This window comes from Takifugu rubripes, chromosome 8, assembly GCF_901000725.2.
Source record: "Takifugu rubripes chromosome 8, fTakRub1.2, whole genome shotgun sequence".
Classification (NCBI taxonomy): Eukaryota; Metazoa; Chordata; class Actinopteri; order Tetraodontiformes; family Tetraodontidae; genus Takifugu; species Takifugu rubripes.
The window spans coordinates 3,346,805-3,359,612 of NC_042292.1; the positions used below are offsets into that span (position 1 = coordinate 3,346,805).

At 43.1% G+C, this 12,808-nt stretch overlaps 1 protein-coding gene across 3 annotated transcripts in view; it reads right to left on the bottom strand.

The window, feature by feature from the left end:
• LOC101068603 (FERM and PDZ domain-containing protein 4-like) overlaps positions 1-12,808 on the bottom strand; it is a 49,546-nt gene that overhangs the window by 24,855 nt on the left and 11,883 nt on the right. The window contains exon 1 of one of the 3 annotated variants that reach the window (XM_029840882.1): positions 4,272-4,730. The exons of the other annotated variants lie outside the window; for them this stretch is intronic. Coding sequence (XP_029696742.1) covers positions 4,272-4,306 — 35 coding nt within the window. The 5' untranslated portion in view covers positions 4,307-4,730. Of the gene's footprint in view, positions 1-4,271; positions 4,731-12,808 lie in introns of those variants that run through there. 3 annotated transcript variants of the gene reach the window in all.

Below are 12,808 nucleotides of genomic sequence, written 5' to 3' on the forward strand. Positions count from 1 at the left end.
CAATAAGAGAGCTTCTTTCTGCATCGCTTCTCAGCGAGAGCTCCACGCCAGACTGAAATGAAGCATAAGTGGAATATGGTGCTTGTTTAAATGCCAGTTGTTGTCACAGAATCTGCAGTGAGGGAAGGAAGTTCGGATCTGCCCAGAGCGAGGAACAAAATGGGTTTTTCTTCATTTGCATAAATGATCTAATTTGGTCTTTTGTACAAGGGGAGCGGAGGTATTAAACACGCTCTGCTCTTTCAGCCTGATCTGGTGCACGATCACTGGAATTATGGCACGTAAGATGCAAAATTCATAACCTTAAAGAATATTAGAGTTTACCCGGAAATGAATCCTGGCTGAGGAGAATGAAAGAATGATGAATATATTCAGTTTCAGAGCTGGTATATTTTATTAAATAAGTGCTGAGATATAAATATAAAAAAGTGTGGTGCTGAAATCAAAATTGTGAGTGTGGTTTGAAAAACTTAATAAAGGAAAGTACAGAAATATATACATTTGAGTGCAGACGCGTGTGTGTACGTCGTGCTGTCATTCGAGACGATGGATCGGAACCATGAAGCAGAAGGTTTAATTTACAGGCAGAGATAGATCAGCGGATAAGTGGATGGATGGGCTGCCATATCAGGTGGAGGGATAGATGACGGAGACAGAGAAAGATGTGGTTTCATACAGCCAATGAGGATTTACCAAACTTAAATCAAGAATACTGTGCATCTCTGAACGCAGCAGGCCAAGCAGAGAGAAAAATGTGGCTGTGCTGCAATCTTGTTTATCTGCTTTGCTGTATATTTGTGTTTCTCTTTACTTTCAGCAACAATGCTAAGCTAAGCTAACTCTGGACAGAGCATGATTTTATTAACAGTCCAATTCCCCAACCTGAAATTTCTTGCCAAATTATGATAAGGTTAAGGTGTGAAGCAGATGAATAAGAAAATGAGACAACAGTGGGCTGTTCACTATAAAAGCAAGTGTAAACAGCACAGTAATTCAGATCAGATCAGATAACAGAAGCTCTCCGATGTTGTGAAATCACACCACACCGAGATGTTTTCCCTTGTGTTCAAGGACCTAGACCCTATTTAGTTTATCACACCTCCACATGTAACTCTGAGCACAAGACAAAAGGCAAGAAAGAGCCATTTCTGGCCTCTTGAGTTTTACATTGTTCGGTTCCTTTCACCATTCCAGAAGAAGAATGGGCAAAAACTGATTGGTTGGCAGGTTGGTGCCTCAAAAAAAACATGAATAAATTAAAGTTTACTCAATATCAGTGGCTGTTCAATCAGATTTTATAATCATTCCCCTGTTTCAAGCTTTCGTTTCTGCTCACACTCACAGTGGTTTGACTGGCTTTTAACGTGTTATTTAGATTAGAGATCGATGACAGTTACAGTTGACCAAACACTTCGTGCATGAGATGATTCTGCATCAGACCTTTGCCCTCTGAAATAGCAGCACGTGTTGGCATAAAGCATTACAGGAACTTGGCGTGTGTGATTGTAATCTGATGCACAGCAACACAAACAAACCCTGCTGGCTAGTTTCACAGCCAAACGGATGCTAAAGCCAAAAGATTTTCCACCGCACAAATGCTGACGGACACGCTATCTCTGAACGGCGGACGTGCGGTGTGGGATGGATGACAAAGATAAAACCAAAAGTCATCTGCATTTATAATAAAAGAACAACAAATAGCAACAGACATGACACAGATCCGAGTCACCAGATGTTCTGTAACCAACATCACCGCCCCAATGAGCATTTTTACACACATTAAACTATTTCAAAAATGCACAATGATTCATTAAATTTTATGAAGTCAATTCAGACCTATGAACAGAAGGCGCTGAAAATAAATGGCGGCGTCTCGCAGACGCACAGCTGCGATATGTGCACGAGCGGAGTGACACTAAGTTGCACGTGATGCAAACACTCTGCGTGCAACTGTTAGCAAGATGATTTGCCGTTTCCACATTTCAGCCCATCAAGCAGAGATGCACAAAGTCGTAAAAGTGGGCGTGCAAAACGGCAGGCTGACGGAAATGAGACGGAGGCTTATTAAGATTTAACAAATGCCATCATCTGCAAAATACTTGTCTGATGGGGTTTAAAGTACCATTATCTTTACTGCCTTAATGTAAAGGCTCTGCATGTGAACAGGAAGAGCAAATGGCTGGTGCACCAGTTTGGGGAATTGAGGCAGCATTCGTTGGGCTAATGCCACCATTTGATAGGAACTTTAAATCCTACTTCCTGACCTTGACCATGGAATGCGCTGCAACAGGTGTGATGTCACTCCCACCTTCAAGGTTAAACTTAACTCAACAGCCATTATTCATGTTGACTACATGAGAAATATCATGCTAACAAGCTGGAAAACTTTCATCGGATCTGGCGCTGAAGCCTGTGTAGTAAACATCAGACGATGAACTGTCACAGTTAGTCATGAGTTGTTTCCTTCCAAATACTTTGAAAACCGATTGTTCTCATTCTTCCCGCTTAATTATTCCATCTTTCTTCCATCGCACATGGAAGAAAGGCTCCAGATGCTTACCTCTGCCTATATACAGTATGTGTGGGTTGAAAGGATAAGCGTTGCAGCACCATGAGGGGCAAGGATCAGGGGTACATATGGCAGGTCCATGTCCGTCCATGTGACATATATAATCAGAGCAAATGTGGAAGGTTTGCAGTGAGCTCTTGGTAATGCTATGACGTCTCTCTCTTAAGGCTTCTTGGTGTTTTTATATACATGTCAGGCCAGTAGTTGAGTCTGTTCAGCCTGCCTGGGATCAAAATCTATGATCATATAGACAATGTGGAAAAGGGGAGATTTTAAATATCAGTATTCTGAATGAAAATATAAGCTTGTTGTGTCAGATGCATCTTCTCTCGTTTTTCTCTTGGCTTTCTATAGAACAAGAGGCGTTCTTGGGGCATCAGCGAGGACCATACACCTTCTACTTTTAGCCTTGACCTTTCCACGCAATTTCCCATACAGACACTGACAGCTGTATCTTGGTATTTTCTTATAGCTCTCAACAGTTTTTATTCACCTCACGGACACAGACTCCACAAAATCAGGCCTCTGGGTACTTCAACATAGCAGGATATGTCCTATAGGATGACACAAGCAATATGAAATAGATACAAGAATGGGCTCCAGAGTGGAGCGTTTCAAAAACGTCACTGCCTCTGGTGTTTTCTAAACACAAAATGGGAGGTTTTCAGCAATTTCAGGCACTTCAGCTGCAGGCACCTGAGCTCGCGGGTTAAAAGGACTCCACCTCATCATCGGTCCACTGGAAGACTTTGGTGCTCGCCATTGTAATGTTGTTGCAGTTGTTTTGAAAATGTTCATTGTTGCAATCATGTGGTTCTTCGTACATACATATGCACGCCTGGTTCAGTACCCCCTACTGGCCTGGCGATGTGTACTACAACGCATTGGTGGTCTGTGCACAGAAATCTCACAGGGGAACTGTTTTGCTACAAATTCTGGAAACGTTTTGGAGTAAATGAGGCCTCTGTCATTTCATCACATACAGTATTTCCATACACATATGGATTAGCTGGCAAAAATGTAAAAAATACACAAATAAAAGTACACAAATAAAAAGAGAAGACAAGCACTGACAATCATCACCACAATTTGTGAGTGATTTCTCACATTTTCATCATGAATCCACAGTTGTTTCCATTGACTGTTTGGAGAATATTTGAGATCACTGAGGTACAAGTCACAAAGTTGTTTAGGGAAAAGCAGCTGCTAAAAATTTCAGACTTGCTGAATTAAAGATGGCAGGATTACAGATCAGAGCATCACCACGAATATATGTCACCTCCAGATGGATTTATTTGATGCTGCCTGGGTGAATACACCTAAATTGAATCACTAAATATACATGTTAATGCATTTGCTCATTTCTACCTCTTTTCCATGTTGTTACAATACATCACAAGCCTGGTAATAGAGTATAGGGCAATAATATAGCTGCTGCTGTTTATTGGTAATTGTGTATATGAGCTTTGTACTGACAAATTAAATTCAGCTGCTTGCATCATATTTAGTATTTTGTCCTTCTTGAAAGAAATAATGGAGTCAAAGTGGGTAAAGTAGGTACCCTGCTGAAAGGTGACAGTGGCTAAAGTCTTGAAATAAGAGTAACCTTTAAAACTATTTAAAACCGCCTTGGACTTTCTATACGATCCCCTTAAAAATAGAGAATTTAATCCCAAAGTATGAGATGGGCTCTCAACCTCACCTGGACAGCTTTGACATCCTGGAGAAACCAAACATGTGGACCGGCTACGTCCTACAGCTCAGGTGGTCTGCATCAGCATTCTAACCACCGTCCACGAGGCAATCCTCGTTCAACCGGGATCCATACTGGGAGTTCATCAGAAGGCTCCTGAACACACCATTCAAGATTGCTGTTTGGTTTCAAAAATCTCCCAACCAAAAAAATAAAAATAAAAAATAAAAAATCAACTTAGGTGGCAGCAAGTGTTGAATGTCCCGTTTTGTATGCAGAGAGTTTAATTTCCTGTCGTTCCGTTTGTTCTGAAGTGGTGACAGAAGGTCACCTCCCACTTTTGTACCCTCCTTCTGGAACCGGTCGCTCCCTTTCTCCCGCTCTCCACCTGATTTAGTTGAGCCGAAATAAGAACACTGTTTGCACTCTCCATCTCGGCGCGTAGAGAAGCACAGTGATCCAAGCCGCGGCGAGCCCGGGGAGAAGAGAGGAGGAGGAGGGGAGAACGGTCGAGCGGTGGGACAGAGAAGGAGGGAGGGGGAGGAAGGACAAAGGCAGAGAATGAGGGATGCTCTTTGGTACTGCTCTCCCCCACGTTCTCCGGGGCTTCCAGCCCATGAGAAGATGGAGGGAAGAGGAGGCAGAGACGGGGGTCTGAAAAATCTGGAATACAAAAAATGGAAAGAAGGGGAAAAGAGGGGTGAAGTGTGTGTAAAATGAAAGGGGGATTCATAGAAGGACGGGGTTCAGTGACGGCCAGAGTGAAGCTGAGTCTGCAGAATCAGATGCTGATGGGAGAAAGACCCCGTCGCTGTTTTTCCTGATCAGTTTGACCAAGTGAGAGCGCGGAGCAGAGGCGGCTTGTCCCAACATCCTCACTTACAAAAAGCAGAAATCAGACTTTAAAGGACACAGAAACATCTATTGCACCAGCAGAAAAAAAGGTGCTACTTTTCCTCCAGAAAAATTCAAAACATTTCCCCAAGACTTAAGTACCCCCCCCCCCCCCCCACACACACACACACACACACACACACAGATACTCCTACAGATTCATCCTACAGATTCATCCTACAGAGTGACCCAACAGTATCAATTCAGAGCACGCCTGTGTGTTTGTGTGTGTGCTTTTGTGGATGAGCACAGATGGTTCGTGGAAAGCAAGACGGAGCCCCTGCTGATTTCTGGCCGCACGAGGCCAAGGACGCTCCAGCGTGACGATAAACTTTGGTAAAAAAGCAAAAGAGCATATAGCATTAATTACATTGTCTTGCTTAATGTGGAATACAATTGAACTCCATTGAAAAAACTATATTTTACTGATTCATCTCGCTACTCAACTTTTCTCAGTGTTATTCTTTCTCCTAAAAGTTCTGAATGCAAGCTGCTCATTAAAACAAGCTTTGGCTTTCTTCTGAAAGCTCAAGACAAATTTATGCCATCAGATGGACTTAAAGGACAGTTGTACAGTGCAATCACAGTTCATTTGCCCAATACAGTGTGTGTTGAAGAGAATATCCCTCCGTCCATCCATCCGTCCTCCCAGTCACCCATTCTTTACCTTATATTATCAGTTTTTTCTCGATTCCTAACAAATGTTGTATTTTTGCTTTACCAAATAGTTTCAATGTTCCATGTAAGTATTATGACTGATCCTGAGATCGTGAACTGTATATATGAAGGGTCGTGGCCTTTTTTCTTGTGTTTTTTTCTCCACCTCCATGTTAGCCTGAATGCTAGCACCAATGAAGTGAATGAGACATTGCAAAGGCAGCGAGGAGGCACTTATTCCTATGACACATTAAACGTTCTTGTCATATAGAAGCTTGAAAAGAACTAAACAAACAACAAAATGTCAGTTGCTCATTATACATTGAATCAAGAAGCGGAAGATGACTCATCCATGACTCTACTAAGCATCACATCCTTCTGAACCTTCCGACTTTGGTCGCCAGGGTGACCTGGGTCCACCGTTGGTCACACATGCTCATCTCCATCACGTGTGCTTCAGGGCCCATTTGCATGAGCGGAAGGTTGGGTGATGCGTACGGAAAGAATGAATAAGACCCTTTTTTATCTGTGAGCGCATTCAATTTTCTGTCAGGAGTTATTGCAGTTATTTTGGGATGTGTTGGATAACCTTGATAATCTTGATCTTTGAGATTTGGGACCGGGTTATGTCTTTTTTTGTGGAATAAATCGTGTGTCAGACTGCTCATAGGAGGTTCTCAGATGCATGGGCATCTTTAAGACAAGAGGAGGGTGGGGGGGGGGGGGGGGGGGTGAAAATCACGCAACAGCTGTGCACTTCATCTCTGATTCTAGAGAGAACTGAGAGAGATAGTGGATCTTGATGTGAGTATAGACTGTATATCATCATGAGCTAGGGGTAATGCTTCAAGTTAGGAGCTGTGGCCGCTGATGCTAATGCGAGGCCTGATGCCTGCAGATTTATGAGATCCAGCGACGTCGCTGCGTCTGGAGATGCTGCAGCATAAACAGGTGGGCCACGCCGTAACATGCATTAACACTCGCTGGTTGAATCGTTCACACCGCTCTGCGTTCAGAAAGGTGCGAGTGCTCATTTTTGCAAATTGATTGCTGTAATCTCTTTGAACGATCCTCGAGGTTTGTCCACATTAAGGAGGCAACACATTAGGAATTAGGCGACCAATCACAGCGGCTGCAATTAAGTTACTGCAACTAGTCGTTCGATTTGCGGGGTCGTCCATATCAGGTTATACCTACTTGCTCTGTGCAGTGTGAATCTTGCAGGTTTGATGCATAAGAACAATTTCATTTTAGAACCTAAGGATGGCCCGCTCTGACTGCTTATTTTGGCCCCAGCATGCATCATGGAAACACAGTGTGTACCAAGGTCATTTTCAACACAAGGCTGGAAAACAATATTGCCTTCGTGGCTTGGATCAATTCTGTGTAAAACCTGGTGTCAAGATTGAAGGCATATCTATTTTATTTAGGATATTTTTGCCATGTTTCTTGCAACTGTCTGATTTTTCAGTGACATCTCATCTTTTTGCCAAAAGTAGGAAGAAAACTCACTCAAACACACATTTGAGAAGAATTCCATGATAGAGGTGCAGAGTGATGGATTATTAAACAAATTCTTAATATCTTGAGTGGGGTGTATAAAGGATGTGGGGGACTTTTCACTTTCATGCTTCCACACTTGGCTGATTCCACCTCCCGTGAGTCGCCCAACCATTCAACTTTCAAAACTCTCCTGAAAATGAAAGTGTTTCATCATCCAAATTCAATATCAGCATCTATATAAGACATAAACTGTCCGAGTAACACGGCCTACAAAAATATCACCTGTTTCATACTGACCCAATTTGTAGTTGTTATTGGATTACTGATCCAGAAACTATTAATATAAGGCAGCATATAGAGAAATGAGCTGAAAACGACCTTATAAATCAATTTGCTATAAAGACATGACTGCTGAGGAATTTACAGGTGGAGTTGCCCAGTTATTTACTTTATAGCTACTTTATAGCTATAGGTATATTACTGTAGGATGAATAGCACATGTACAGATATTTATATAAACCATATTCAGTGATGTAATAGAGATCTGTCACAGTCTTACATACAGAGTAATGCACTTATATTGAAAGTCAGCACTTTAAAAGAGCTAAACTGCTAGCACATGTTACTATAATCCTATCTATATCTATACTTATTCCTTTACTATATCTATAGCTGATAGAAAAAAGCCGAGATCCAGTCACATTATAATCATCCAACTTAATGTGGGGGGCAAGGATTATTGACAGGAGTCAGGTTCATAAGACCAATTTAAAACAACAAATGCTGACACATGGAAAAAGAAATGACACTTTTTTCTTTGTTATTTGCTTCCTTTCAAAGATCCAGACAAGAAGATGGATAATCCGCCTCCCACAGTGTGTGTGCAAGGGGAAAAAACAAATACAAAGCAGCTCAAAGGGTTGCAGTCAGCAGGTAGTGCACGTCTGCTCCCATCATATGGTAAACAACTCCAAATGCTCTCGCTTTTGGGATAATCAGGATGCAAGGTTATTTATCTCTACATTTATGGCAGCTTAATAACTAAATGATTCCAAATATTTGATGGACGGGACATCAGGACCTTACTATAATCTTCAAACGCTGCCATCTGATCTCTCTGTCGGGCAGTTTAAAACAGTGATGCTTATTACAGTGAGAGCAGATAGCAGCGCCCCCCGGCATCCCCGCGCTGGTTTGTGTTCCACAGAGATAACGGAAGGTGGCACGCACGTCTCTGTCCACTAATGAATAACAATATCGCCCAAGGTCACCAGTCAAGTGTGCGCTGCTGTGCAGGCGTGTGAGGGAGGCGAAGGTGGCGACGGAGAGCCGGTGCGCTGCATCATTGGGATTCTGCACTCCATCACGATGCAGTCTATCATATCTGACGTTGATGTAGGGTTTAATCATTAACCAGTGTGCGCACGTCTGTGTGCGGCGTACCTGCTCTGAATCGTCTGTTCCCTCTCCTTCGAAGAGCCGGGGGAAGCGCGTCAGCAAAATTACCACCCTTCTAAAAGTATTTTTTTAAAAGAGTCTGGCAGGTAGGTAACAAAATGATAATGCTTTGTTTCTTTTGCTGCCAATAAAATGTGAACCTTGTTGACTTTGACTCTCTTACGTATGGGGGAAGGGGTGTGAAAACATAAATCACTGCTGTTGCATCAGCCATCTCATTACTGCTTCTGGACTCTGCAGACAGGACACACACGCAGAGCTGGACCCACGGATACACTGCTTCATCCTAAGCACAGTGTGCTGAAGCTACCTGGCAATTTGTTTGGAGTATTTCATTAAAGTGGTGCTAAATTGGACGCGAAACGAACGAAGTGTTGAAGCATGTGGAGCATTTTAAATAATCATGCCATGGCGGTAGATCAAATCACCAGTACAGTAAGATCCCTATTATTCTGGCTCCTTTCACCTGGCTGAGATTTAGTGAGCAAATTTATGGTAAATGCTGTCATTTAGCAGCGCCACTGTATTTCTTTTAATCCCAGCGGCTCGTTTATGCTTCTCAAATACACTTGAACCAAATTAAAAAGCATCATAACTGGATTCAAGGCGCTGATTTGAGGATATGAAAGTAATTTCTGCAAAATTGCTTCAACTATGATTGCTTTTCATCTCATTTTTCATTGCAAAAGTTTATTTTAAAGTCTCATTTCACTGCACAAAAATATGCTGTACATATTTATTATTTATTTATTTATTTATTATTAACATCCCATAATTAATATGACTTGTCTTCTTTTTACCCTTTTTTATCCATTCATCCCTTCAGTGGCGTTGCAGAGAGCAGGCCAGAGCCTAGAAGTAAGTAAGAGATGGGGTCCACTCTCAACCCCATTTTGTATTTCAATCTTTATTTTATTTATATAGCGTCTTATACAATCAAAATTGTTTCAAGGCGCTTTCCAGAATCCCAGGGCCTGACCCCAGACAAGCAACAGTGGCAAGGAAAAACTCCCCTTTAACAGGAAGAAACCTTGAGCAGGACCAGGCTCATGTAGGGGGACCCTCCTGCTGATGGCCGGCTGGGTAAAGAGAGAGGAGAGGAGGGAGGACAGGTAGAGGATAGAATAGGTAGGAGAGGAGAGGGGTAGAGGAGAGGAGAGGTAGAGTGAAGGGGAGGTAGAGGAGAGGAGAAGGAGGAGGAGGGGAGAGAGGAGAGGAAAGAAGAGGAGAGGGAGAGGAGAGGAGAGGGAGAGGAGAGGAGAGGAGAGGAGAGGAGAGGAGAGGAGAGGAGAGGAGAGGGAGAGGAGAGGCACAGAGCACAGAAACACACACAAAAAATATACACAATCGCTTCAACGGGGCCGGCGGTCATTATGCAGCTCCGATGGCAGTGATACCTGCAAATAGATAGAGGGGGGGGGGGGGGGGGAGAAGCAGAAAAACTACACAAGAATCAGCATAACTAGTCTGCTTGATGAGGAGAGGAAAGGAGAGGAAAGGAGAGGAAACCATGACCCAGTGGAGTGACAGAGGCCTGTCAGGTGATCATGTTTCCGGACCCCGGCAGCCTTGGCCTATAACAGCATAGCTAGAATGTGACCTAATGATTAGACGACCCCCTAAGTATGATAATTTGTCTGTCTATGATAGTAACTGGAACTACTGAATTAGTAACAGTAAGCTTTTTCAAAGAGGTAGGTTTTGAGTCTGATCTTAAAAGTAGCGATGGAGTCAGCCTCCCGTACCTGGACAGGGAGCTGGTTCCAAAGCAGGGGGGCCTGGTAGCTAAATGCTCGGCCCCCCATTCTACTCCTAGAAACTCTGGGAACCACAAGTAGACCAGCATTCTGAGAGCGGAGCGGTCTATTGGGCTGATAGGGTATCACTAGCTCCTCCAGGTAGGATGGAGCTAGGCCTCTGAGGACCTTGTAGGTCAGAAGAAGGGTTTTAAAAGTTATTCTAAATTTAACGGGCAGCCAATGAAGCGACGCCAGTACAGGACTTATGTGATCTCTTTTGTCAATACCTGTCAGAACTCTGGCTGCAGCATTTTGGATCAACTGGAGGCTTCTTAAAGAGTTGTTTGGACACCCTGATAATAAAGAATTACAGTAGTCCAGCCTGGAAGTAACAAATGCATGGACTAACTTTTCAGCATCAGGCTGCATCAGTAGCTTCCTGATCTTTGAGATGTTCCTCAAATGAAAAAAGGCACTTCTAGAGACTAATTTAATGTGTGAGTTGAAGGAGAGATTTTGATCAAAAGTTACTCCTAGATTCCTCACAGAGAGACTAGATGTTAATGAGATACCATCTAGAGTGATCATGTGATCTAATCTATCCCTGAGAGGTTCAGGACCAAACACCATGACCTCAGTTTTTCCTGGGTTAAGGAGGAGGAAATTTGAAGACATCCAGGACTTTATGTCTTTAAGACAGGTCTGGAGCTTCACTAACTTCTCTGTCTCCTCGGGTTTCATGGATAAATAGAGCTGAGTGTCATCAGCATAACAATGAAAATTTATCCCATGCTGCCGAATAATGTTCCCTAAGGGAAGCATGTACAATGTGAAGAGGATTGGTCCGAGTACGGAACCTTGAGGAACTCCATGGCTAACCCTACTGTATGAGGAGGGAACGCCGTGGACATGGGCAAACTGGTATCTATCAGATAAGTATGATCTAAACCAGTCTAGTGCTGTCCCTTTAATCCCAATCACATGTTCCAGTCTCTGTAACAGGATGCTGTGATCAACTGTATCAAAAGCAGCACTGAGGTCCAGCAGAACCAGCATAGAGACCAGTCCATGATCGGAAGCTATGAGAAGATCATTAGTGACTTTAAGAAGTGCTGTTTCTGTGCTGTGGTGAGCTCTAAAGCCTGACTGAAACATCTCAAACAGACTGTTCCTCTGCAGGTGCTCCAGTAACTGAGTCACCACCACCTTCTCTAGAACTTTAGAGATAAAAGGAAGGTTGGATATTGGCCTATAATTTGCCAAGACATCAGGATCCAGTGATGGTTTTTTAAGCAACGGCTTAATCACTGCCACCTTGTAGGACCGGGGTACATAACCTGACACTAAAGAACCATTGATCTGGTCCAGGATAGAACTGCCTATCAGTGGTAGAACATCCTTCAACAGGTGTGTTGGGATGGGATCTAAAAGACACGTAGTGGTCTTGGATTTCTGAATTAGCGATGACGCCTCAGAAAAATATATAGGGCTGAAGGAGCTTAAGGGCTCGTTGGAGACCCTGCATGTTCCCACAGTCGGCACATCTGGTGATGGTCCAGTTGTAGGGATGGCCTGGTTAGCTTTCTCTCTGATAGCTAGAACTTTATCAGTGAAGAAGCTCATGAAGTCTTCACCACTAAGGGAAGAAGGGATACGTGGATCTAAAACACTGTGACTCTTGGTTAATTTGGCCACAGTGCTGAAGAGAAACCTGGGGTTGTTCTTATTTTCCTCAATCAAAGAAGAAAAATAAGCTGTTCTAGCCTTGCGAAGGGCCTTTTTGTATACTAATAGACAGTCTTTCCAGGCTACATGATAGCTGTCTATCTTACAAGAGTGCCACTTCCTTTCCAGTCTTCGCACTTTCTGCTTGAGGGTCCTGATATGTGAATTATACCAGGGGGCACACCTCCTCTGATTTACTATTTTCTTTTTCAGGGGGGCAACAGAATCAAGCGTGATTCTCAGTGAGGTTGCTGCACCTTCAGCAATAGAGTCAACCTCAGCAGGGCTAAGATTATAATGATTGATCCCTGGGGAAACACGCGGTGGTCCTGGGATCAGCACAGGGATCACTTCCTTAAACTTAGCTACAGCATTATCTGAAAGACATCTGCTATAGTAAGACTTTGTTCTGAGCATAGAAGAATCCTTAATCATAAATGTAAAAGTGATCAAAGTGTGGTCTGACAGGACTGGGTTCTGAGGGAACACTGACACATGTTCTACCTCAACACCATAAGTCAGAACTAGATCTAGGGTGTGGTTAAAGCTGTGAGTTGGTTGGTTTATCTG